The sequence below is a fragment of the Ischnura elegans genome, chromosome 11 (genome assembly GCF_921293095.1).
Source record: "Ischnura elegans chromosome 11, ioIscEleg1.1, whole genome shotgun sequence".
In the NCBI taxonomy this organism is placed as follows: Eukaryota; Metazoa; Arthropoda; class Insecta; order Odonata; family Coenagrionidae; genus Ischnura; species Ischnura elegans.
Genome location: NC_060256.1, coordinates 27,194,602 through 27,221,932, shown reverse-complemented (window position 1 = coordinate 27,221,932; position 27,331 = coordinate 27,194,602). Strand labels below are relative to the sequence as shown.

The following is a 27,331-nucleotide window of genomic DNA, read 5'->3' as shown; positions in this document are numbered from 1 at the left end:
GAAATCAAAATGGAATAATGAAGGAAACAGAATTACTCACATTTTCATCACCAAATACATTTCATACCCATGCAATTTTGCAATAACCAAGATCATTGAGACTCGTATCCTTCATCGAGCACATTCCAAAATCGTAAGGGACACTATAAGCAATAAAAAAAGTCTGCAGTTAACACTAATGACTATCAATAAGCCTCAATATCACGTTTGTTTACATCGAGATTCAATATGGCAGCCCCCAGTTCATTACTGCACAGAAAAACAGGCTACACCAGCGCCTCTATGTTGGGTAGGCCGTTGGACCACTGGGGCTCCGGAAAAATCGAATCGAAAGAGGTTTTCTATACGATATATCGCAGTTCTGTCGCCCCCTTGCCATAATGATGTGGGAAAATAAAGTCAAATGGGTTCGATCCTGGGAAAAGGGATAGCTAGTCACCCTAATCAGTCTTGATGTGAGATTCATGCTAATTAATTGTACCACTACTTTTCGAAAATAATCTAATGAGTGACTATACCATATACAAGAATTGCCATAAGAAAAAATTCCCTAGTACCAAGAGCCTCGGTATAATTGCCATGAGAATTAAAGAACCTGTAGATAGCGTAGTGGTCTGCGCAGTGGCCCGGAAAGCCAAAGGTCCGTGGTTCGATTCCTGGTCCAGGGGAATTTTTTCTCATGGCAATTCTTTTATATTTCACCGCCGTTCACGCGGCAGGGTTTGAAATATTACACATACCGCTTTGCGCGGCTTTAGCGCAGGTTTGAGGCTCTCAACCGGTTGTGGCTTCTTGTAAGTCCTTTCTCCCTCGCGTTGCCATCCTTGATGGACCGCGAGGGCCTAACACCTAGTACCAACAGCCTCGGTATAATTGCCATGAGAATTAAAGAACCTGGATAGCGTAGTGGTCTGCGCAGTGGCCCGGAAAGCCAAAGGTTCGTGGTTCGATTCCCGGTCCAGGGGAATTTTTTCTCATGGCAATTATTGTATATTTCGCCGCCGTTCACGCGTCCGCCGTTCAGGGTTTGAAATATTTCACATGACTATACCATTTTTATCACTGTAGCCAAAACTTTTTTCCTACTTAAATACAAGGGACATTAAATACAGCTCTATTCATGTGTTTTTCCCAGTTCCTTGTGAGCTCAATATATATAAGCTTTCATGTAGCTTTTCTCATTCTTTCATTACTTTGACTAGTCGTATGCTATCTTATGAAATACAAAACTGCGACTACCAATCTCTTACGCAAAATAACCATTCGCTAATACCAAATATTTTGTTAATATCTCCTGCAGTAGCATAAGGATTCCTACGAGATGCGTGCAATTCATCAAAATTCTTGGGGCCTACCCACAATAGGGTATAGTTTCCTTCATCAAAGAAAACGAAAGGCATTGATTGCGATTCGTTACCCACCATTAGTGTATTCATAATACACAAATTATTTGGTTTTAGAAATACCGGTTTAGACGAATGGCAAGGGTCAAATTTTATCCTCATTTGAAAAAGGCCAGATTGGCGCCCATGCGATTCCACTCCACGTGACGTCACAGGGACCTAGTTTCTACACGAGAGGATAGGAGTTATACATCGTCTGAGGTTACCAATGCATGCATGAGGCGCAGAGCTCAGGGAAACATGTCTTAATAATCACTTATTAAAACTGGCTAAGGTCGGAAAGTTTTCCTCGTTTGATAAGGTATTAATAATCCTTATTTAAGCCAAGCGCTACCAGGCGGCAGGGCACTAGGCTACCCGCTGGCAGCCTGCGACGTATCAGCGCTAAGCCTCGCCTCAAGGTCACCTCACCGGGCGGGAGGGGGAACCAGAAATACGACGTACGGAGATATTTCCCAGCATTCATACTTGAGCGTCGCGTTTTCGCGCGCTTGAAAATTTTCACTTTTTATTTAATCGCGAAAAATAGATATTGTCATTTAAAAATCTAAAAGCGTGAAATACGTACTCCAGGAGTAATAATCTTTCGATTAAGGCAATAAAAAAATAATAGGAAACCACCCTATTGGACAACATTTAGAATGCAAGACTTTACACTTTCCCGGCGAACAACATGTAAAAACTCTACATTTAGAATGCAACCACTCAAACCACATCTAATTTTCATTGAGTAAATAGCTCAGGATGATCTATTCGTGAAGATCCTACTAAAAGAAAGTAGGGTTAGGGTGACAGAATGTTGCTTACGGACGAGGGCGTACCCAGGATCAAAACTAGGGTGGGGGGAGGACAAGCCATGTTCGTTCAAGTTGTAACATTTTAGCATGGAAAAGGTAAATTAAACCAACATTTTATGAAAATTATAACAGCGCTTTCTTACTTTTTCAAAGTATTTGCTTGAAAAAAAAATTATTTAAGTTATATGTGTTAAGCTAATATCATTTTTTGTGAGTTTAAAGAAAATTTGTTGAAAACTTTCGTTCCAATCCAGTCCTGATTTTCCTTAAAGACTTATGCAATTTTTGCTTCTACGGGGGAGGGGGGAGCTGGCCTCTCCTGCCCCCCGCTGGGTACGCCCATGCTTACGGATGTAATGTTCTTGGTATAAACCAGGAAGGCATCTCTATCGAAATCAGGCACAACACTTTTTAAGAGAGAAATTCAAACTGATGTAAATAATTGAATGGATGCCGATGGGCCAATACAATGGAATAAACAAACCAACTTGTTTATTCTGGCTCCGAAAATGTTAACATTTATTCTTTGAAAATTCCCTTATGAGATTTTATCGGTGAATGAATATAGTTTTTGAAAACTAAGCTCGAATTACTCTAGTTATTTTACTGAGTTTTGCTTCTTCTCTTGGGAGCAACAACTGGGCAATGAGGATGCATCGTGAGTGAGAAATAGAACTTTTGAGTGGTTACAAATTACAAAAAAGATGTGCGATATGTTAAGTATATCCTTTACAATATGTTTCAACAGCTGTTTTTATTTCATATTTGCAGAACCCTGAAGATGCTGCTAAGCAGCAAAAACTAGGCTTTGGAGCCAATCTGTTTTATTATTATATTATTATTATGGAATTGCAATAATGTTATTTCTTTACATAAAGGGTTACTTTCATTTATTAGTTAACCTCTTTTTTTTGGAATGTCTTCTAACGTCACTCTGTTCATTATTTTTGTAAGTTACTCAGGTCAAACTGCTATTTTCATGACTAAAATTTTTAAATCATTTGCTTTGAAGGGCTAATGTCTTTTGGTGTCTTTTATCTCAATGCACATTCTTGGCTCGTAAGCTCCCATTTTTTTCACTGCAGTCAAATTGTAAAAATAATTTTCATTCAATAGGATAAGGTCCAAGAATAATAAATTTATCATAATTATTGATTTTTCTTTGCAGATCTGCAGTGCACCGTGTCGAGCCAAGTACCCTACACCTTGCAGGCGTACTGGGGGGTCTCAATCCGGGAGCTACACTTGTTCCTGTGGCGTCCATGGAGTGCAATGCGCTCTGCCGTCCAGCAAGGCCTCCTCCTCCATGGACACCACCAGCAGAAGGGTGCTGTCTTTCTGTATCCTTTACTCTGGACGAGTTGCTCACTCATGACCACAATCAACAAGTCTAATATTTTACCAAACACAATGACAATTTTTATGATTAAAGATTTCCCTGGGTGATTTGAATGCAAAAAAATTATGCAGACTTCGTACTGGATGATGATTTCTGATGCTGACGTTTAAAAAGATGATTTCTCCATCATCTTTTGTTGTGTTAGAATTCACATTCATTTAAACCAACTGTTATTTATGCCCAAGAATGGTGTGTCAGGAAACCTCAGAGATGCTGGTGTGTTCTGATGGCCATTTCATTGCTTATTAATCTTCTCTTACATGTTTTGTGCATTTTTCAAAATGTCTTATGATTTCTAATGCTGACGCATCATCTTTTGTTATGTTAGAATTCACATTGATATAAACCAACTGTTATTTATGCCCAAGAATGGTGTATCAGGAAACCTCCGAGGTGCTGGATTGTTCTGATGGCCATTTGATTACTTTTCAGTCTTCTCTTGGATGTTTTGTGCATTTTTCAAAATGTCTCTGTGTGTTGCTTAATTGTACTTTAATGTTAATTTATTAGCACATGGAGACCTGTGATGAAAATGTAAGACAAGATTTAAAAATTATCCAACAGCTAGGAGAACTCACCAGTCTATCGAATGGTTCCTGACCAGCCGTTGTTGGGAATAAAAAAGGGTGGTTTGAATCGGGGTGACTTTTGACTAAGCAGTGAAAAGCTCCCGGAAGATGATACACTAGTCATATGTTGAAATGTCATTGACATTAGAATAGTATCCTTACCCTGTGTAGAGCCTGACAAAGTTTTTTTTTATAATTACTATTTGTCCAATAGAGGTGAAGGTAATATGAAGAGAGGTAAAGAGAATAGGAAGAAAAAGTAGCCTGAAAGTGACTGATTGAGTGATGATAAGGAGGAGTCTTGCGCTGGGCGGTGTCAGGGTTTGAAACAAGGAGGAAGAAGATTCTGAGAATCTGTGTGGAAAATGGGTAATAAGGAAACAGGATTTAAGGACAACAAGTTTCTATTTGGGATAAATAGGTCCCTCAGATAGGCAGAGACTAGGCTCACGATCTTGCGACAGCTATTCTTATCACTCGGGAGATTAATTAAGGATGGGATTGGGTGCTATAATCGGGGTGAAATGAAAGGGAAGGGTTCCTCCTTCCCTTCCTTCGTCCTCCCTCCTCCTGGGGACTTGGAAAGAAAAGCCTCAGACGTACAAGCCTGGCCTCGGGAGTGTATACTCTTGGGGCCTCCCAGGGTTTTGTATCCATTGCCCTGCCTTTTGCTCACCCATGACAGCTTGCTCTGCTCACAAATCCTCCTCTCATCTCTAATTAGAAGGAGGATTTTGTACTGTGCACGAAAATGAAAATTTTCAGCTAAGCTCGGTCAGAAATTTTTTTTTTTTCGGGGTCATTTTGGAGAGTTTTATTTCATGTGTAACCTATTCTGTCCTGATGAAATTGTAGCCAGAGGGTGAGGGAATGTAAATAATATTTCTCTGAAACTGAATCCTACATTCTCGAAATAATGACATTCACCTGGTGAAATCTTATACTTGAATGACCATTTTGTTGGACAACTAATTTCTCTCTATAAAATAATAATTCTGGACTGCATAAAGACTATTTTCTATGAATAAAACCAATTTTTATTTTGAAAATGATTTGTTCTTAAAGTAATTGAACTCAAATGTGTCACTGTCATTGAGTAATGGAATATGGCCCAGGACTCCTTAAATGGTTACATGTCCTAGTTACATTATTTTTGGAAACAGATGAAGAGCCCTGCAGTGAGGTGTACCATTTCTTCCTTGACTCAAGTTCACAGCAAGCAACCTCATGGCGATGAGTTGTTTACTCTCTTCCTGCCACGTCCATCGGATCTTGATCTAGGCACGCCTCCTAGACTTTGCTATCCTCTTGTGATCTTCCTCGTCAGAAATGATCAGCCAACTTTGGACTTGCACCCTGATGAAACTGTGAGCAAATTAATTCATAGCCTTATGGGCTATAATTTTATTTTCTCAGGAACTTCCCATCAGAGGTGGATCCAGAAAAATTTTGGGATGGGGGAACTTCCTTGGAGTGCAAGCAAAATGCATTGCATGCTAAGCTGCTAAATCTAGGGTTTCTAGTCACCTGGGTGACAAATTTATTAACTTTAATTAATGCATATTGCATTTGCAGAAAGAGGGCCTATTCTGGGGATTGAATTCAGCATGTCATCAAAATATGACACCTGGTTCCTAGGTGTGAAATCGTGAACACAAGAAAACATTGGGTGAAGGGCAATCTACCCTTCCTGGATCTGCCACTTCTATCCATGAGTAAGGAGCGCCAGATCTAGGATAGGGACAATAGGGGGGCTTGGTGGGGATCATGGGGGGTAACCTCAGGTGTGCCGACTTACAAAAAATATTGGGGGGGCCCAAACCGGGGACCTCTCCCCGGTAAATTTTATAAGTAGTAAATTATAAGTTTTTAAGCATTTTAGAAGAGTAATATGATCAACATTAGAACTCTGATCACTCGAATCTCGATATCTGGACACTCTGGGGAAAATCGACAAGCCTTACACATTTTTTCCTCACATCTGTAACGAATTTTTTGGGGGGGCTTGGGTCCCCTCAGGCCCCATGGAGTCGGCGCCACTGGGTAACCTCCCAGCAGTAATTGAGGTTCAAACAAAATCACTGTTTTATCTAGTGTAAATTGGATACCTAATAGCTCCTCTCTGGATTTGCCACTGTGTGTAAAGATTTATATTTAAAGTAATTACAGACTGATTCGTAACTGATCAAATGGCTTGTCTAGAGCCAGACTTGAACTTTTTTTACTCCTTTGTTCCATGTAATATAGAAAGTGACAATTAAATAGTCTGAGTTGTATTATTTGAATTTTTTTGCTATGCCTTGATATTGATTTCACAATTGTGTGTTGCATAGGAATATGTAATCTCTAATTCAACTCTTTCTTGGAATTTCAGGTTGCTTTGATCAACGTGGTGCATATCAAGGACTCGGTCTGCACTCTTCCTACTAGTATTCTTGCACAGTATCTCAAGCAAGCCAATGGACAACTTTCATGCCTTAAAGTAAGCTGATTCTAGACTCCCAATAACTTATCCCATGCCCTGTGTCACATCATTGAATCACCAACCATGTTTTAAAAAATTTAAATGTTTTAAGAAACACAGCACAAATTATTTGTTCTCCAAAATGATGGATTGCTCTTTGAAATATCAATGGAGACTGAAGAAATTACGCAGTAGAGAAACCAAGTCAACCCAACATCACCACCATCATACTTAAAGAAAGCCTTTCATCTTACTTGTCTTGAGAATGAAGCTTCAGTATCGCGCACTTGTAGAGTGGTGAATTCGCCAAGGAGTTAGCAGTAGCGTTTGGAGCTTCATATCCCATCTGTGTGTGGACAGGATTTTTATCTTTCTCAGTTTTCTTTTATTATTCATTCATCTTTGGGTGCGCAGTTGCTAACATGCATATAAGCACGTGCTGCCACTGCAACCACCTCATCTTACGTCCTTATCGAATGTGAAAATGTCACCAATCCATTTCTCTCCCATCATGAATGCTAAAATCTCTCTTTATCTTTGCAGCAACTGTACTTGGCCACTGGAAATCCTCTCACTTACGATGATGAGCAGGCTGCCAAGCTATCTGCCGAGTGTGAGGCAATGACTGTGCCCCCTGGAAGTGAATCCACGCTCTCGGTCTCACCTCAACCCATCTCGAACAGCAACTCGTCATGGTCTAGTCCATCATCACCGGTCCATGCTGTTGTCGAGCAGCTGTGTGTTGTGTGCCAATACTTCCCTCTGTCGAGGGCCCTACTGCCGTGTCGCCACACATGCGTCTGCGCTTCATGTTTTGCCAAGCTGGACCGCTGTCCCATGTGCCGTGGTCCGATACGGTCATACTTCTGCATCCGAGGAGAGGAGTACATGCCAGGAGCTGATGGGAGTGGGTCGGGCGGTGGGTCGCAGGCCTCGAAACCCCCAGCCCTCTACAACTGGCTCATGCACTGGAATGATCGACTCATCGAGTTCTTGGGATTCCACTGACCCCCCACCTGCTTTGCTTGCGAGTGATTTCTTTCCCTTGTTTCATGGCACGTCACCAGTTGGTTTTGCCTCTTGTGAAGTTAAAGGAACCCTCCTCACCATATTAGGGTCGTGTGCTGCATGATCAGTTATGGTTGAGTGTGAGGCAACCGTCGAAGAGGGAATTTTGTGACGCAGTGTGACTAATAGATCATTTCGGGGAGTGATTGTGTTGTGAGGGGGAGGGGAAGTGAAGTTTTGATGGAAACTCTCTCCTGGTGGTCTATACTTCTTAACACGCTGCTGTAATTGAAGAGTGGAAGTGCATCCCAGCTCAGCAACCAATCTGAACATGTTGTGGATATGATAAATTGGGTGTTGAATTGAGTGCATATAGGTGTGCTACCATCCCATTGTTGCATCTTGATTTTTTTTATTATATCAAATGTGTAGTCTTCTTTTGTCAAGGCTACTTATCCATTTTATCATGGCGTGTCCCACAATCATTATCATTTTGGGAGATCACCCTAAACTGCTGTTTTTAGCAAAGGTTGATTCATTTAGATTAGGTAGGTTACAGAAATTAATTTTTTGTGTAAATAGTTTCCCTCCTTCCTGAATCCAGAGTACTTTACTAACTTGTTTTTTTTCCGAAGGCTCGAGTAAAGACTTTAAAAGCGTTTTGTTTTCTCCATAGAGCCGTGTATAACTGTAGGGCTCACAAATTTTGAGCAAAAACACACTTTAAAGCTTTACGTTTTGATATAAAATCCTGCATTCTCATAATTGTGTTGCAGTGGAAAATTTAGTTTACATAGTGCTCATCTAATAGTGAAATTATAGCTGCCGTTTTTTTATGCTTTTCATTGTTATAGGATTAATCGTGGATTGCCATCGGGGAGCAATGGATGGAACTTAGTTTTGTTTGCATCACTTTTTAAACTGGAACACTCAAGCATGCTTTGTACAAAGTGCTGGAAAAGTTTTTAACTTAGAAAATATTATGAGACTTTCTTAATTAGAAAAACTAGGGTGGATAATGTGTACTCGTAATGTGAGCTTCTCTGGTGTTTTCTCCTTCTGATGTGCATTGTAAATTTATTTGATTCCTGGCTTGGCCGAACTTGAAGATTCCTTTTCCATTTTCTAAAGATTGTGGTTTTATTTTTATAACTTGAGCTCATGTAAACATATTTCGCTAACAATATTGATCAATTTTTATCTTCTTTCAAAATGGAGTTTCTGTAGAAAGCAAAAATACTTAACAAGCCCTTGTGAATATAGTCTGTGATAATGTTAGGTATTGTGAAGTGATATTTATTGTGAGTTGTCTTATGATTGAAATCTCAATTGGATTGAACATTGTCAGATAGCGCAGAGATTAAAAAGAAATGTTTTTAAATGTGATAGTTGAATTTCATTATTCCTTACAAAATTATAGTATATTTAAGCATGTTTTACACCCATTTCATGAATTCAAACATGATACAAATAATTATTCTGCATACATCTGAGGAATAACAAATACAACTGGGCCTAATTTAGTCTCGGCGATATTTTTCAAAATTTTATACAATTCCATTTCCAACTCCTTCGCTGCCTCTTTATGCACAGCTAACTTCTTTTCGACACAATTTTGTAATGCACTTAAGTCAGAATGCTTATTCTGCTCTCTGGAAGACTGAAATATAAAGCGAGGGAAGGTTCCCAGGTCAGAAGACACTGCCATTTTGGGTTCATCCACACTCCTGATTTTTGCATTATAGCAGGAGAGGAGTACTTGGATAAATTCAATCACAGGCTCATCATCATCATTGGCCTTCTCACAGGAATCTTTCTCTGCATTCTCCAGTACAGTGTCCTAAAATGAAAGATTCCATTCCCACAATAAAGCAAAATCCATGAGAGTTGTTGATAAAAAATATTCTGTGATCAATAGCTCACATTTAAAAGATTTTCATGCATGATCATGCTTGTTTCCATGCACATTTTATGCATCAAATTTTACAAAGTTGAGGACCCATTACCTTAAGGGTATATTCTAAGTATAGAAAGTAAAATAATGGTGGTCATAATATCATCAGTATGACACTGTAATAGATACTACAGTGAAACCTCGATATAACGACACCCCACGGTGCACTAATAAACACTCGCTATAGCGAATTGTCGCTTTACCGGAGGTGGAGCAAATAATAGCCAATATACCTGTTGCGAACAGATATAAAGGAACAGGAATGGTGCGGCGACAGATAAACATCTATCCGATAAACGTAAGCATTAATCCAGGCGAAAGGCGATGTTTTTTTGCATCACTAAATTTCCTTACTCAAATAACGACTAACTATTCAAACAATTTATAAGCGCCGCACTGAATAAAAATCATGCAAAGCATTGTTACGTCATCATTATATTTATCGAACGACAGTTTACCACATAAATTTGAGACTGAGCACTCCATTAACTTCATTTCTAACAGATCGCTAGCAATTACAGAGGTTAAGGAGTCTTCATGAAAGTCTTCCGGCGGTGAAACTCTCGCTATGGCGAGAGCCAACACCGAAAGGGTCTCGTAAAAACGAATTTTTTAACACGCTTATTATAGGGTCAATTGACGGTGCATCGGCTATATCTCGTAATAGCGGGGGTGTCGCTATAGCCCGTACTCGCTTTAACGAGGTTCCACTGTATATAAGACTTTCAAAGTGGCATCTTACCCAGACTTCAAGAGTAAGGGACTTCTATTCTTAGTCGACCCTACATATCCATCCCTACATTTCAAAAGGCCCCAACATGTGTTTCTCAGTCGACCCTACATAAGTGGTGATTCCATCGTCAAGTTCTCTAAGATGACGTAGATGATGGCGCAGCGCCAATTTTCCACTCTGGTGGCGTAATGGGAACTAACTATGAAACTAAGAAAAGACGTCTGATAATTTTTGGCGTATTGTTAGGGCAATGGCTCAAGGTAAATAAACAATCGGTGTTGTCCGCCAGGTCGTATCGGTTGATTAATTATCGTTACAAATACTCTCATATCGAGCCAAAAGTAGAACTTTATTGTCTTTAAATTACTTCAAAAGTGGTATGTACAAGATAGTAATAAGTGCGGAGCATATATGATCATTGACGTGTGAAATTAAGTTGCATCATCAAGGTACCTTGATGATGCAACGAACGTTTGTCATTCGCTTTCACCTTTCGTAGTTGAGTTTGTTATGTGGCAAATAGTGGCATGAAAATACATTTTCTATGGTTATACGTAAACAAAGTATTAGTTTCCCAAAAGTATACCAAGTGCCAAACGTGAAAAATATTATTATATATTCGTAGAAATAAGGTGATGTATACCGCTATATTGTTCTTATTAGTTCAGTCAATTTTATAATTTATTTAACTTGATGGTTATAAAGTGGTAGTATTATTACCTACATTTCCGCTGTGTTACTGTACATTTTAAAATGGCTTGTGTGAGGTCGTCTCCCTTAATATCCATTGTAACGTAGATTCTTTAATCGAAGTGATCAGCAGACGATATTAGCCGCCATGTTTTTGTAGGGTGTAGGGTTGGTTCAGGTACCCTACATCAAGTAGGGCCCGTTTAGTTCCAAAAACTGCCATATGAAGGGCTTGATTTGGCGTATGTAGGGCGAGATCGGTTTATGTAGGGGCTGATGACGTATCCAGGGTCGGTTGACCCTACAGGCTCGACTAAGAATACGGCCCTAAAGCAGTAATGAAGTAACTAATGCTTCTCCAGGTGTACATATTATCTTCTGAAGCAAACAACATTTTGTTAACTTCTACATGTAATTTTTGCAAGACCATTTCTAAAACTTTCGTGGAATATAGCTGCAGAAAAGAAAGCAGCATATTTTAACATAGTCATCCAGGCTTTGAAGCCAGGTCATTTTGGACATTCCAACTTTGGGGGAAATCGTCTCTGACAGCATTATCAAAAGTGACCGAAAGTAAACCCTATCCTTTCTGCCAATAAACATTTCCTGCTCTAAGTATGCCCTCCGTGGTTAAAGGATACAGAGGAGACGTCACTACGCAGCAAAAGAAAGGCAATGATTATCTCACCATAATACAAGTCCTTGTGTTATGGTGTTATGTCTCCTGAGACATAGCACTATGTTAACTGGCTACTTTGGTCTAGCTTATTACATCTCTTAAAAATGTGCCACAATGGTTTGTACAACTTTTGCATGTTATTTTAGAAATTACAGATTTTGCCTACCAGGACTGCAAAGGTCCTGGTAGGCAAAAGATTATTTCCGAGCACTAACACTGGCAACCTGCAATTCAGGCATTTTATGACTCCCTTGAGACTCCTGTAGGTCATTAACTAAGTTCTGCACTACCTATAAGGATGTACATGGATCACTAAGACCAATAATGTGTTTTAACTTCAAATAGCTGATTTATTTCCTCATACATTGAGCTTTTCCATGATAGAGCATCAAAAATTTTATATCTATACATTTGCACCGAATGAAGTAATTTTTAACCATTGATTGTTGATAATTAATGTTATCTTTCCTAACTATCCTCATCAGTGCTCAACCTCAGACAATATGCCAGTGTCTCAAGCTATAAAATAGAATGTAACAGTAAAAATTGCTCATAACATTCAACCACAAATCCAACAAGTTTATAGTGATTAATATGTATTGCTAGGGAACAACACTGAACTGAGTAAAATCACATTCATGCACATGGATTTTCTGTAGCAGTGAGGATACTAGCTCATGTTTTCAAAGAGAATTGGAGTTAATCCCATTAGCATCTTTGAAACAAGTATTGCTAGCCACCAAATAAACTTCTTTGACCTCAAAAATCAATTACGCAGTTGCCTAAATGGAAAGTATCACAATGTTACGGTACATGAGGCCCAAAGTAAAACAGCAATTGTCGTGAAATGATTGAATTACACCCAATGCATTCCATCCATTTGCCTTCTCAAAATTTGGGTTATCTTATTAAAAAATAATACAATTTCCAGGTTCAGTTGTGTTGATGACATTGTAGTACATAATGTATAAATGCCTTCTTACTCGAGAGGGATTGAGGCTGATTTCAAAACTTCCCCCAAAAGTAGATTCAGTTTTCACTTTCATTCCAAGTTGGAAATTGACTGTAACTAACAGAAAAAGGAAGCATACAGGAGGTCACTGCCACTGATAGAACCCAGATGAGAGTTTTTGGGACATACATAATGAAGAAATCTTTAACTCACGGCATGTAGTCATCACATCAATTGATATGCTCATCTAAGTTTGAATACACGGGCACGTCAATTGATAAATATTGATGTATTAATCCTCACGTGCATACAACTTCAAAACTATCAGGGCCTTCATAAAAATGTTCTGCTAAATAATACACTTGTGAATATTAAACCAGGCAGATGGCAAATAAATCTCAAGATTTTCCAGGAACTTTTAATCTCATCACCTCAGTTTTTCTTGAAAACTAGTAGTTCAAAGCAAGCAGAGCAATCTGTGCGATTAATAACCATAACTGAAAAGTGCATCATCACAGTGAAATTACTATAAATTAATGGGTGTACGACATGCAATTGGTTGCTCTAGTGCACGAACCAAAATTTCAAGAATAATATAAAATATTATCAGTCATATTATCAGTGTATGCTGACATACAAATATTTTTTTCAAGTCCAACACCTATACCACAACTGATCAACCAGAAATTAAAGTGGACCTAAGTTCCAACCTAAAGAGAATGGGAAAATGGATCTGTATGACCTAGTCATAGCTGACCTCAAATCACACTCTAGAAATGTCACAGAAAGGAGAAACAACCTCTTAAAAATAAGTACTGACACCTTTCATGATGGCTGTACAAAAAGTTTAAACTCTTTCGGTGTAACCACATAAACCTGAGATCTGACAAAGCTCAAGTCATTGGGTAGGATGCCAGAATCTGTGACCTCCTAAAAACTAGGTATATACTTATAGATACATTGAGACTAATTTGAATGTATTAAGTGGATATTCTTTTATTTTATTTAATATAGACAGTCTGGTAGCACTTATAGCCACTCTTTTTATAAAGTTTAAAGGAGATACTCACCATCCACTTCCAAAAGATGCTACTGCAAGCGTTCCATTTTAAATGGGTATTAAGGATACTCCTTAGCTCTAAAGCTGACTTAAGGACTGAAGGATTGACTTCTTTGCTAAGAAGGATGCTCGCCTCATCCACAGACAAATGAGGAACACCACTAATATTTTGCGTTGCTTGGTGAACCTTGAATGGCAATACTCATTTCAATCAGGGCTAATAAATTACAGAAAGATCAGCAGTATAGATATTCCATGAATTCATAGCACCAAATTATGTCCACCAAAAAATATAATGAAATTATTAAAATTATCAGTAAAATAAATGAATTTAAACGAGACCCAGAAGTACCTCAGTATGAAAAGCAATTTTGCAGTCTTAGCAAACCATGAAAATGTTTTTTATAAGTCTTATTTTGCGATCAATTTGAAAAAGCTTTGATTTTTACTCTAGTGCTCCTTAAAGTGAAATACATAACACCCAAGAGAGAGATATCATTCTCTTGACAAAGACTGGAACCAAGATTACTTAATTTTAAACAGAGCATTGAACCAGTAAAGTGGCAGTAGAGATGTAATATGATAAATATCATGAAGCATGGTGACCAATTAGCTAACTAAAAAAATATTATCCAACCACATCACTTTAATGCATGCAGTTACGAGGTAATTTTGAAAAATGAGATAACAAGTAATCCATTGCCAAGGCACTGCTTTCATTTCTAACATGACGTGACTAACATAAAATGGAAGCGTATTTTACAGAGATGAATCTTAATCCTCCTTACCACCCCTAATCAACAAAATTTAAACAGAGTCCATACTCACTTTGTTAGTCAACTTGATCAATTCTTCTTCGTAGTCATACATGCTCCTTAAGCAATTTTTTAACTTTTTACAAAGAAATAAGGTGTAATTGAGGCTATCAACATATGAGAAGCCCTTTTTCCAGTGTTCAGGGTTCTCCCCTTTCGGCTGAACCATGAGCATGTAATCAGAGTATGGATTAAATTAATACCAAAGGAAGCTTAAAGCAACTAAGGTGCAAAGACCAAAAGACATCATCATGGAACATCAAGCATTTAGAGACACTACCTTATCACAGGTGTTGGTCACACATATCTGCCGGTTGAAGTCCAATATTTTCTCATGGATTAAAGTACCTAGCATGTCTTCATTTGCAATAAGCCACGCAATTGCAATCAGCAACTCCCGACTCCCACATTTCTTATTCGATGGAAGAAGGTAAAACTCCATTCTCTTGTACCCCATTGAAGCTAGGCAGCACTTCACTGACGGTACATCCCCATCTAATGTAGAACAACTAGGTTGCATGAACAATGAAATTCCTCTACGCAAACAATAAACTGATCGCATTTAATGAGAAAAGTTAGCAGAGGATAAGAAGGAAAAGACCTACGAATGCGGATGAATTGCGAATGGAAAAGTTAATATCAATGGTACTCATCGAAAGCAAACTTAGAGAAAAATAAATGCAAATCTATAAGCACCCATTTTCTGTAACTTTAAGACCCCATTTCAAACTTCTGTCGACTCAGAGTTACAAACCATTTATCTACTTCTATCATTCTGGCACACTTTTCTCACTAAATATGCACATCTTGACAATTTGATCAGGTATTACATTGCTGTTGGAGATTTCCTGAAGCCCGACGACAAAATGAGAGTAAAACCTTCCACAACAACTCCACCTGTTCAATGATATTGATTCAAATTAAAATTATGTTGAATTTCAATAACACAGCAAAACAGTTCAATATTATTACATTGTTCTCTCCACTTTGGTTGAATTTTGCAAGACGCAAGTGCTCAGATCTAATATCTACATTGCACAAGTTCCTAATTTCTTTAGATAGTAATAACAATGAATTCTTAATCTCGTTCATTTTCAAAACAAGAATATTAGCGGAAATATTTTCACAGCTGTGCTTCCCGCTCCATTTCTTAACTGAACGACCTCTAGAGGTCAGCACCGGCTGCGGAAATTTTGCAAGTAACAAATGAATAATGGATTTTAGTGGTGGATGGAGGTTATGGAGATAAGGATGTGTGAGATACATTTAAAGCAACAGTAATATATTTGTTGTAAATAGAAAGATTGTTCCTTGTGTATCTTATATAAATGATGACAGGCCTCGGGTTATTGTCAGCTGCATTATCAAGGTACGTCGTTATTTTTTTCGACACGAATGAAGTATAAATTTCTGATTAATATACTGAATGTTACCTTTTATCTTTCAGGGTGTCAGTTGTGTCGTCTACTTTGTCTTTTAGCGTCACCTCTATCAGAAGTATATCCCTAAATACTAATCCTCTACTTCTACGAACATCTGCGTGTCATTTGTGAGTGGAAATCACATGGAATTGGTATATTGCGTTTCCACATGTCCTTCGTCGTTCTCATGTTGAACTTGGTTTTTTCCTCAGCGCTGAGCCTTTAAAGAAGAAGAAAAGACTTGACCCACAAGTTCTCAAGCAACGAGAAGAGCGAAAGAAGAAAAGATTGGAGAAGCAAATTAGGAGGTTGGAGAGAAATGCGAGGCAGTTAAAACCCATCGAAGAAGTGGAAACTCCATTAAAACTTATTGACGAGAGGCAGTAAGTGTGGATTTTATCCTTTCCGCAAGGATTTTCATTGCAGGTCATATACTTATATAGCCAAGTATGCAATTTAATCTGATTATTTGCAGGATACGGTCTCGGAATCTGCCTCCCGTATCTCCTGAGGAGGAGGAACAAAGGGCATTGCTTTTCAAGGAGTGGGCTAGGTACAAGCGTGACCAGAGAATTTCTGACATTCAGATGATCGATCGAGTTGTCTTTTCACAGCAGAAAGCCTTGGACGAACTCAGAATCGCTTCCGAAAGCCTTTATCTGGAGGCAATCAAGGTAATTATTTTGATTTTAGACGTAGTCTTCCATGCACTTCGTGTCGTTCATATTTATTTTAAGTGTTACGATTGATGTCTTATTATTTGCCACAAATATTAAAGTTAGTGGTTGTAGCAATGGTCCAGATTCAAATGTGCATAATAGTCCCAGCCAATGTTTTATTGTTGCGCATGTTTTTCTTAATATCATGAAGTGAAAATGAATTAGGATCGTTAGAACATGGACAGATTGGATGGAAATATAGCATTTTCTATGCATGAACTAATAGCGTTTTGTAGTTTCCCAAGTATATGCAGCCAACCTGCTGTGATCAACCTGCTTGTTTGTTGTGTTATTTAAGCTTCGTTTCTTGCTTAGTTCTTGCTCTCTGTGGTTTTTCCGATCCAGAATGATGTAGTAGAGAAATATATCGTATAGCATGCGATTCAAGTCTAGAGTGATATTTTTGGAACTAAATAGTGGTCTATAGTTGGTTAATTAGCTGTTTATATTTTTGCACGACAATACTATGCACAGCTTCAACAACCCATTGAATGAGAGTTACGCAGCTGAATGCTTTGGAAGAGATTTTTTAAGAATGAAATATTGCATTTAAGTTAGAACTACCTTTTTGGTCAAAATTCTCCTGTGACCATAACGTTCTTTATATTCGAGCTTAAATTCCTTTGCATCCTGCATTTATTAATTCTATAGGTGATGGGATTTTTAGGGCAAAGGAATTAAATCATCTGGCTCATTCATAGTTAACCATTATCTTGGTAGTGGGTTCATTATTTGATATGGTAAGAAGTGGCAATTGTTGATTCCCTTTTATGTAGAGACCATTCTAGCTATCCTTCTGATGGCATTTGAAGTCAGTCATTTTGTTCTACCTAGGGTACAACAAACTGAAATATACAGTTTGTCATGATAAATATGTCTAGGAAAACTCAATTTTTCTCTACTGTCAGTGCAATAAACCCTTTTCAATACTTGCATGAAGAAAGGTTGTTGGATATGTTACCTAAAGTGTACATGTCTGCAATTGATTGTCTTAGGTATTAATTATCCATCTTGTTCATGTGATACACATCAGCATAACTGCTTAATGCTTGACAACCACAGAGTAGAGCAATATTTGATGATTCATTTAACATGCACCCACCCTTATGGGAAGCACAACTAAGTCAATAGATCACACTGTATTAGCAGCATTTTATTTCACACCTTAAGTTAGCCAGAATTTTTTCACTAAATGTTATGTATCACCCTAAAAATTTGCTTTTAGTAGCATCATTAATGTTTGAGCTGCAAAATACTGAATTTGGTTGCCAGTTGCCAGTAATATTATCTGCCATATAATTAATTTTTTAATCAATGTTATGCTCATTACATGGGCTCAAATAAGGGAAAGTAGGTTCTTGTATGTGATAATGTTAGAATGTAAAATCCCTATTGTAGCAGAATGAACATGTTACCAATTCAATAACAATGTGCTCAAGTCTTAGAATACCTCAGAGAAATATTATAATTATTCATGCACCCATAGTATTGATTGTTCCTTGATTGCTAATGCTTGCAGCCATTCGTGAAAGATTACATGTATGTATACCCTGTGGATGGCTTTGGTGAATTATTCTCTGGGATGTAATATGTCAGCCTGATGGTGTATGTGAGCTGACTTTTCCTGAGAGTTCTTTTCTAGCATCATCAGGGTCAATGTAAGATGCCAAAGCTCTATCTAAATATTAGTATGTATGATTTTTTACGGACTGGGTCGTTTTTGATTGGTGGTGTCTCAGCCAACCAGTGCTGCTCTTTTTATTATTGGGTTCCAAATCTTGCCTCTTCCTAAAGTTATTTATGTGTAAGCCATTAAGAAGAATCACTGCTTATAATGGAAGGTTCCCAATGCTAGGTGGTTCCAATTTGGACTGGTTCTTCTGGGAGGCAGTTGAGATCAGACCCCATAACAGTCATGTTAATAGGGACCAAGATTTCAAATAATAAAAAAGGGAAGATCTGTTTGGCTGAGACACCAATAGTAAACCACTTGGTACAGAATTATATAAATATCCGGATAGACAGAACTGGCAGCATCTTACCTCATCCCTGAGGATGCTAGAAAATAAATCAATAGCAAAACAGCCACTAGCATGAACCATCTGACACAGTGTAATAGCGGAGAAGAATTTGCATTCACAGCCATTGCCTCCTCCTTTTTATTGATGTAGTGTGGTGACTGTAATTGAAGATGTGAAGTTGAGGGTAATAAAGAGGAATCAGAAGTTGGCAGCTTATGTTAGGCAATCACTGAATCATTAGTTAAGCTAATTGGATGTGAACGAGTGCATGCTATTTCAATGGCTTGAATGGATTGAACTAACACATAGGATGAAGGATCATTAAGGATTGGGGGTTCAACTTCAAGCCTGGCCTTCGTTAATGTGCAATCAAGCATTGTTTTAAACGATTTTAATTTTTCCTGGTGAATACTTCTGATTAATATTTCTCGGGTTTGCAGCCAGGTTAATGCTTTTATACAAGCCGACGTTTCGGGAGACGACTTGTCTGCCATCCTCAAGGCTCAACACAGCCTCGAGGATGGGAGACAAGTCGACTCCCGAAACATCGGCTTGTATAAAATCATTAGCCTGGCTGCAAACCCGAGAAATATTCTTCAGAAACATTGTTTTAGGTTATTTACGCAATGCATTTATTTGGCATTACTACGGTACCCGTATTTTTGTTCCTGTTCTGTGACAGTCTGGTGTGTATTCATTAACTGCTCATACCAGCATTGCAAAAAAATTTGACCTGTCATGCTTAGAATAATAATGATCTGTTGTTATGCGCAGTGACATTTTTTATACATTTATAAATCTGACTAGAGTTATCAAGATTAAATATTTATGTGGCTACTAGGTGTTGAAGAATTTCTTAAGAATTGAAGTGGTGAATAATTTTTTTATAAAAAATATCCAGCAACCTTTCTGTTGCAAAATAAATTACTTTCCTTAAGACTTCTAAAGGGGTCCGAGTAATTGAGATTTTGTACTTGATTATGCCTACAATTTTTGCTAGAGCGTCGAGCCATAAAGTATTCAGTTCTTCAAGCTTTTACCTTATGCACTGCTTTTCCCTACCATCAATTATCATTGTTGCATATTCTCCAGTTTTAATTTTAATGCTATAGAAAGATGAGAATGTATTCTTTTTAACACTTCAGTGCAGTTTCTATGCAGGAGAGCGAGAGACATGTTTGTTTAGCATGAAAAATTTCTTGCATTATTGTATAAAAAGACAAGAAATCGATGATAAAGAAACAATATTTTATCTTCTAATTGGGGAACTCTATATTTCATTGAAAATTTGGATACTTGAAAAATTAAACATTGGCCTCCCCTGCTGATCGTTCTAAAACTTGTGCCTACCTCTAATTGTCATTGTAATATCATATTCAAATTTTCAAATCAGGGTTTATTGATTTAAATCACTTGATTTTTATTTTTTTTAATCAGGTGATTTTAATCATAATGTGATCTATATGTTTGATTTTTAAAGAGTCAAGAAAAGGAAGCTGTAAGTGTATAATTTTGATTTTTATTTCTTAATTAATACGATGAATCGACAGTTATCAGCACAATGGTGGCTCTTAAATAGAAATGATACTGTAGGAATGCATGTAACATGAAAATTAAAAAAAATGGCTTTGGTTAGAATACTAGTGTATCTGTTGAAAAAAAATTGTTTTCTGATTTAACTTCTAAGCATAGGCACCATACAAAGTTGTAATTACAGAATTTTTCTAAACTTCATATGCTTTAGAACCACATAATATAGCACATTTGATACTTCCAATGGCAATTTTATATTATGCTGGTGTAATTTTTAATTTGATACCATTGGCATTTCCATAGTTCTCTCCCCTGATTGACTAAATGTTGTATTAAGTTTAGAGTATGTTGCCTCTTATTGTTTCTGCAAACGATCATTCTCCAATATGCTGCCCAAATAGTTAGTTTTGCAAATAACTGAATTTTTGATGAATGGAGAATCATAAAAATCTCATTTAAATCAATAAAATCCGATTTAAATCAATAAATCAACAAAAATGATTTTTTTGAAAAAAATCATGATTTTTATCAACCCTGTTTCAAATTGAATGCTAAATAATTGGGAGAATATGTATTCTTTTCAACTCTTAAATGCAGTTCCATCCCAGATATGGGAAAAATGTTGCACCAGTGGAAAAATTCCATGTAAAAGCAAGAAATCAATGATGTTTTTGTTGATTGATTATGAGAAGAAGGGTTAGGTATTCTCTACAGGTAGCTATGAATTTTTATGAAAATTTAGTTACTTAACCTTTTTAGTGCTATCCTACTTCCCGGGGTACGATCGAAAAATGCTGAGGGCATTTTAATAAAATGTAGCAACTAGGAAAAATAAACATTATAAAGTTAATTTTTTAGATATCTTTAAGCGTTTTTTTTTATTAATGAGATTAGATTGGACAATAATCACAAAATTTTTATACGTTTACTGGTAAATAAGTTTTTTTATTTCAATGTCCTCCAATTTAACAACAATAACGTAAAAGCCGATATATCGGCGCACCGCACTTTTCAGCCGAGCGGTAACAGCCGATATATCGGCGCGCCGCACTAAAAGGGTTAAAATCAGGGTTGATAAAAATCATGATTTTTTTCAAAAAAATCATTTTTGTTGATTTTTTTTATTTAAATCAGATTTTATTGATTTAAATCGGATTTTATTGATTTAAACCGGATTTTATTGATTTAAATGAGATTTTTATGATTCTCCATTCATAAAAAATTCAGTTATTTGCAAAAATAACTATTTGGGCAGCATATTGGAGAATGATCGTTTGCAGAAACAATAAGAGGCAACATACTCTAAACTTAATACAACATTTAGTCAATCAGGGGAGGGAACTATGGAAATGCCAATGGTATCAAATTAAAAATTACGCCAGCATAATATAAAATTGCCATTGGAAGTATCAAATGTGCTATATTATGCAGTTCTAAAGCATACGAAGTTCAGAAAAGTTCTGTAATTGCAACTTTGTAGGGTGCCTATGCTTAGAAGTTAAATCAGAAAACAATTTTTTTTCATCGGATACACTAGTATTCTAACCAAAGCCATTTTTTTTTATTTTCATGTTACATGCATTCCTACAGTATCATTTCTATTTAAGAGCCACCATTGTGCTGATAACTGTCGATTCATTGTATTAATTAAGAAATAAAAATCAAAATTATACACTTACAGCTTCCTTTTCTTGACTCTTTAAAAATCAAACATATAGATCACATGATGATTAAAATCACCTGATTTTTTAAAATAAAAATCAAGTGATTTAAATCGTGATTTAAATCAAAGTGATTTAAATCAATCAACCCTGGTTAAAATGATACATTGTCCTCCCCTGCAGATCGACCAGAAACTTCTGCCGTTTGAGGCCACCGGCCCGGTGCGCACCCCTGCCATTAAAGGCTACAGTGTTGCCGACGGGGACTACTTGGACGTGTCTAAGAAGTGGTAGTGTGGACAAAACAATGGAGGCGGATGATCTTGGTTGTGGGGAGGGCGAAGGGAAACTTCCGTTGCGCGAGGACTCTGTTCTCGAGGACTCTGGGTTGGACGAGGGCGACGAAGCGGTGATTGGAGCCGAGGGCGTGTTCTTCTTAGGGTTCGATGACATCAACAACAATGACTACACTGATGAGTACTCGTCTGATGGAGAGTTTGCCCTCTACTACGAAGAAGACGACGCGGAGGAAGATATAGATTTGGTGGTCGAGTGGGAAGACGAGGAGGAAGAGGAGGAAACGCAGCTGATGGCCGAGGGGGATGAGTCAGGGGGAGGGGGCGGTGGGGGAGCAGGGTGCGGGAAGGGGAGTGAGGGCTCGTTTGGCGTGTGACAACTCGAAATGTGGGGAGACATTTATTTTCATACGGACCCATTTCAGCTGGACTCCATCTTCAGGAGAGTTGTCACAGGGTAATGGTGCTCAAATTATTGACTTTTGCGATGCACACAGTAAAACCATCACATCGCTGCCAACGCTTTTTGCCTCTTGTGACTGAGTCACGGCTGATATCTCAGAGTCAGTGCGTAGGATTGCATTTCCCCTCTACCTTCTTTTAGCATACACAATGCGAGTGAAGGTTCCATTTTTAAGTGCTTCTCACTCATTCAACAGATATTTTTCCCCCAGCCGATTTGTACCAAATTCTTTTATTGGTGAATGATTAGTTTGAATTTTTAATTTAAAGTTTCTGGCAAGCACTCTTCTATTTCGAAATTACTAATTAAATCAGTCATTGACTCACTTGAATTGTGGACATCAGTTTTGCATATCTTACTGGGATGAAATTCAGTTTCCTATTTTCAAATGAAAGGGCACTTGGGTGTCCTAACCTGTATTTTGATATGTCTTGGTTTTACTGTGCATCAGTGGGTCTGTAGCTATGGAAAGAAGGGCTTGTGTCACTCCAATTTAAGTGATTTTTTTATGGAGAAGGGTTATTGAGTTTATTCCTGGCCTGTTATTTTCAAGACCAAGACTCAGTGGAGTCAAGAAGTGTTTATTGAATGATATTTCATGGATTATTTATTCCTTGGTTAACTATACATTTCTGGGCAGGTTAAAAGATGGAAGTTTTTCACAGACAGTTTTATGTGCCATTGGATGAGTAGAAAAGAAGAAGGTGAGGAATTCTGATAATTGAAGGGTATAATAGGTGTTTTTTGAAGCATGTTGATTATAAAATTCTTACCTGTGCTTTATACCAACAAGTTGAGTCTCATTATTGAATGTGTTGGAAATATTTTTATGGTTAGTATAATAACCTTCAGTGTTTGTATAGTTAGTGTTTCCTTGAAAATGTTAAAGTTCGGAGGAATGCCTATTTTAATAATTCATTTTAGTGCCTACTCCTGTTTATGGTGTTTATTCTTGAGATGAGGTTTTTATTTCATACCTTTATGACTCATCCTAGTAAATTAACTACTGTGGGAGTCATTGTTTTCCTCTTTCCTATTTAATTATTAAAAACTGAGCCTTTACTCTGGGTATTTGTGTATAACCAGTCCACCAAAGATGGGAATGTAAGTTGTTAATATAACTTGAGAAAGCAATGCTCTGAATTATTATTATTGATTACCTATACATGTGTATGTACAATGGGCACATTTACATGTATGTATGCATGTAATATGCCTCCTCTTAGAAAGAAATACATGGATCAACTATGATCGATGAAATCTTGGAGGTAAGATTTACCAACTTAATGAGAGAAGTAGCATTTTTTACTTTAGTTACATGTTCTGTTTGCCCGATTATAGATCTGAGAATTATGAGCCTTACGTATCTTCTGTTCAGGGAAGAATGGAGTGAAAACTTAGCTCAAAGTAATGCAAACAAGGTCAAATACTCCTTCTTTATATCCTACTTCGATCGCACCTATTTCCCAAGCTCATTGCTGGTGTATTCTTTTTGGTCACGATAACTTCGCATTAACAATTTCTTCAAATCAGGTTATGCCCATTAATTTATAATTTGTATCAGTCATTTGTGATATCAAGCCTTGTAAATCAAATTTTTTGTGGTATATCCTAAATAGAAGTAATTATGTTAAATTGTTAAATGTGCCTCAAAAATAACCTTATATGTAATAAGTCTATAAAAACGTAGGTTTATTGTATTTGTATGTACGTACATATTTTTGCCTACATTAACCAAAATATCAGAATTTGAGATTTCTTTACCATTTGCTTAATGCCTATTCAAAAATGACATTGTTTGTAAGATAGAACATAATCATTCACTGCATATGAAAGCAATGAATGTTAACAGGGTTCGCACTCAACCGTGAAAACCTTAAAACCGTGAATAAGCCGTGAATTTCGTCTACCGTGAAAAAAACTGGAAATAGCCGTGAATTTCGTCCTTAAACCTTAAAAATCTCTCAAACTTGATTGTATAATTACGATAGACGGATTAAAAGAAAAATCGATAATCCGATCATGTTTCAAGGCCGAGTCAAGTGTAAGTACTGTCCACGCATTTTTCTGCACACGTGTATTCGAAGGGCTATTATTAATTGGTCCATGTGCCATGATGGTACATTGACCTTAAGCCTGCGATTGGAAGACATTAACCCTGGAAAAAAATCAGACACTTCTTCACTTTCCTGCCACCCTGATCTCTCCATTATCCCACTCACACCCTTTAGCCGGACCTGAACTTTGCTAACAATGGGTGACGTCATAAGAGGTAGCAGTTCCATTGCTGCGTTTGCATTCAAGGCATCTGTCGCCTTTGTTACATTTTTAGTTAACGCGCGGCCGATGATTGTTACGTGATCAATATTTCTGCCTAAAATGTTTTTTCTACAAACCGTGAATTTGATGACATTTATACCGTGAAAACCTGGAAAAAACCGTGAATTTTATAATGTAGTTATAGTGGGAACCCTGGTTAAGACATAGCCTTAGGGTCTTGGAGAATCACACTGCTTATACAAGTTGGCATATGTGAAATTGCCAAATGAGGAAATTATGAAGTTTACATCCATGCCTCGCTTAGCACAAGGGTTATATTCCTCGGGGTCTTTGTGCTAATCAAATTTATGTTATTTGATACCATTTTAACATTGAGAAGATAGGGATGTGTTCCCGATAGCATAGGTGTTGGGTATCCAAGTTCCTATTTACCATTTATTTTCCTATCAATGGCCTTGGAAAACCTTATTTATTCAAACATTTATAGTTACAAATATCTTTCAAGTAGGTAGTTCAATCAAAGAGGTTTTTCTTTTTAAAAAAATCATATCTGCCTTTGAAATTCCCTCCTTTCGTGCTGGTGGGCTAACATCTTAGAAAAAAAATGCATGCTATCTCAGGGGTTTGTAATTGCCGGAAGTAGACGAATTTTCAAACGGGTTGAAAACAATTCTTGTGTACCCAGGCCCTTTTGTTGCTCATCCAAATGACAGGCAATTGCTACTTTGAATACCCTTTTATTGCTTACGGAGTATGTGAATTATAAATCGTAGCTGGCTTTAACTGGAAGTCCCTCAAGGCATTAGCAGCTACATGAAACGGTCTTCAAATGCCTTGGAACCTGACCCAGGTGTTTCTTCCTTAAATTAATGAATGAGATTGCATTCTATTCCAAAACAATTAATTGAGGGGGAAAGGAGTCACTCTCAATCACATCTTGTTGTTCATCAGAAAGTATTGTGGCGACTATGCTATCAGCAATTGCGGATTCACCTAAAAAAACAGCACTTAAATCCAGCTCGCTGTTTGAGAGTTCCAGAACTGCATTGAATTCAGAGCTTCCACTGAATGTCTCGGAGCAATCACCACCCTCATCTTCTTTTAAAGATTCAAATAAAGCCACAGTTTTGTACAAATAACTGCCTGTGATGACAAGGCCGTAGCCAGGGGGGGGGGTACAAGGGTGATTGATCCCCCCCCGAAATGAAAAAAATTAAATAGGTACTTTATGCTCGCTTGGTGCTCACACGACGATATTATATAGTGGCGCAGGAACATCTAGTAGTCCAATGCGACTTAAGTCAATAATTATCTAAGCGAATTTGTGTGTGTAGTTGTAGTGCAGTGTGAGAAATAATAGTGTTGTGAATTAGTGGAGAGGAGAGTGACTTATGAGCCTCCTGAGGGACCGCAGAATTGACACCGAGGAGTTAATTCATTTGGTCGCTGCAAAAAAAGCTAGAAGGCTAAATTCAATTTTATAATAATATTTTTATATTTTCCTTTAAGGGTTTATAATAACTGTATATTTAACCGTATTCGCTATTTTATTTATCTTATAAAAATAATTATTTTTGTCTACTATTCCATAAACCCCCCCGAAAATATTTTCTGGCTACAACCTTGTGTGATAAAGAACATCATTCAAAAATTTATTATAAATCGAGGTAGTAAGAAGTCTTTCCGTTTTTATAGCAATGAACTTTGCGTATGTGTTGACCACTTGGCTGAAGTTGGTGTGGCTGATGACACTGACGTTTTAAATTAGTCTTTATTCACAATAATAGTGCGGACTGTCAACGTCGTGAGCTAGTGAATTAAGAATGCATGATTCTTACTATACTTAGCTCACATACATCCTTCGCTTGTCGCACTGATGTATTCCTCTATGTGCTTGCATGAAAAATGCCGTATACAACTTACTGGTTTGAACTTACAATTAGAATTACTGTTTTCAGTATGAAATTGCAATATGTATGCTGATCTGAATATATTCATATTATAAGTTTGAACTCTGAACAGTAATCAAAGAGTTATATTGAAGATATGTTTATTAGCAATATTTTTGGCATAGGAATTTGCGAAAATAAGTTAGGATCTTAAGGTTCTCGGAAATCAATTTTTCATCTCCTTCACTTCCTATCAATGGCAGCTAAACAGCGATATATGCCAAAATACTAGTTGGCTCTACCTCCTTGACACACGGTAAATAAGAATCTGTGTGGAAAGTACAAAGTTTCCTCTAGCTAATTTAGGCAAAAATTGTTTCATGAAAATGTTTTGTCGCTGTCCAATCTCATATAGTTATTTACTTCAAATAGGGAAGTAGATCAAAACTTAGTCATGATTCTAGGCTGCTTGTAACTAAGGCACCAGCAGACTTTGGGTTTACATCAGGGATGCCAACTTACAAA

At 37.4% G+C, this 27,331-nt stretch overlaps 3 protein-coding genes across 8 annotated transcripts in view; 2 read left to right on the top strand and 1 right to left on the bottom strand.

Moving 5' to 3' along the window:
• Positions 1 to 9,026, top strand: part of LOC124168313 (cell growth regulator with RING finger domain protein 1-like) — a 257,644-nt gene extending 248,618 nt beyond the window's left edge. For all 4 annotated transcript variants that reach the window (XM_046546476.1, XM_046546478.1, XM_046546477.1 and 1 more), the window contains 4 exons: positions 3,369 to 3,540; positions 5,385 to 5,535; positions 6,543 to 6,650; positions 7,176 to 9,026. In XM_046546476.1, the coding sequence (XP_046402432.1) occupies positions 3,369 to 3,540; positions 5,385 to 5,535; positions 6,543 to 6,650; positions 7,176 to 7,640 (896 nt within the window). In that variant the 3' untranslated portion in view covers positions 7,641 to 9,026. The remainder of the gene's footprint in view (positions 1 to 3,368; positions 3,541 to 5,384; positions 5,536 to 6,542; positions 6,651 to 7,175) is intronic.
• LOC124168314 (tubulin epsilon and delta complex protein 1-like) lies at positions 8,277 to 15,699 on the bottom strand. Of its 3 annotated transcripts, XM_046546480.1 has the most exons (6): positions 15,496 to 15,699; positions 15,354 to 15,420; positions 14,804 to 15,018; positions 14,537 to 14,683; positions 13,719 to 13,895; positions 8,277 to 9,480 (listed from the first exon to the last, which is right to left on the bottom strand). In XM_046546480.1, exons 1-6 carry the CDS (start codon positions 15,613 to 15,615, stop codon positions 9,115 to 9,117), a joined length of 1,092 nt encoding a protein of 363 aa, XP_046402436.1. In that variant the 5' UTR covers positions 15,616 to 15,699; the 3' UTR covers positions 8,277 to 9,114. The 3 variants fall into 3 exon arrangements, with proteins under 3 accessions (XP_046402436.1, XP_046402437.1, XP_046402438.1); XM_046546481.1 differs by lacking the exon at positions 15,354 to 15,420 and having other exon boundaries at positions 15,496 to 15,669; XM_046546482.1 differs by lacking the exons at positions 15,354 to 15,420; positions 15,496 to 15,699 and adding an exon at positions 15,278 to 15,296.
• Positions 15,700 to 15,734: 35 nt separating this feature from the next.
• LOC124168316 (39S ribosomal protein L40, mitochondrial) lies at positions 15,735 to 23,771 on the top strand. The gene is made up of 5 exons (XM_046546483.1): positions 15,735 to 15,892; positions 15,971 to 16,072; positions 16,157 to 16,327; positions 16,420 to 16,618; positions 22,062 to 23,771. The coding sequence occupies exons 1-5, from the start codon at positions 15,852 to 15,854 to the stop codon at positions 22,170 to 22,172; spliced, it is 624 nt and encodes a 207-aa protein (XP_046402439.1). The 5' UTR covers positions 15,735 to 15,851; the 3' UTR covers positions 22,173 to 23,771.
• The last annotated feature ends 3,560 nt before the right edge of the window (positions 23,772 to 27,331 follow it).

What these genes read in the sequence shown, in the direction of transcription:
- LOC124168314 (XM_046546480.1), bottom strand. Translation starts at nt 15,615, where the DNA reads ATGAACGAGATTAAGAATTCATTGTTATTACTATCTAAAGAAATTAGG. An exon ending in TGACCAACACCTGTGATAAG is followed by an intron (nt 14,684 to 14,803) that starts GTAGTGTCTCTA and finishes CTCATGGTTCAG; the next exon opens with CCGAAAGGGGAGAACCCTGA. An exon ending in TGATCAAGTTGACTAACAAA is followed by an intron (nt 13,896 to 14,536) that starts GTGAGTATGGAC and finishes TTGCCATTCAAG; the next exon opens with GTTCACCAAGCAACGCAAAA.
- LOC124168316 (XM_046546483.1), top strand. Translation starts at nt 15,852, where the DNA reads ATGATGACAGGCCTCGGGTTATTGTCAGCTGCATTATCAAG. An exon ending in AAACTTATTGACGAGAGGCA is followed by an intron (nt 16,328 to 16,419) that starts GTAAGTGTGGAT and finishes GATTATTTGCAG; the next exon opens with GATACGGTCTCGGAATCTGC. An exon ending in TTTATCTGGAGGCAATCAAG is followed by an intron (nt 16,619 to 22,061) that starts GTAATTATTTTG and finishes CCTCCCCTGCAG; the next exon opens with ATCGACCAGAAACTTCTGCC.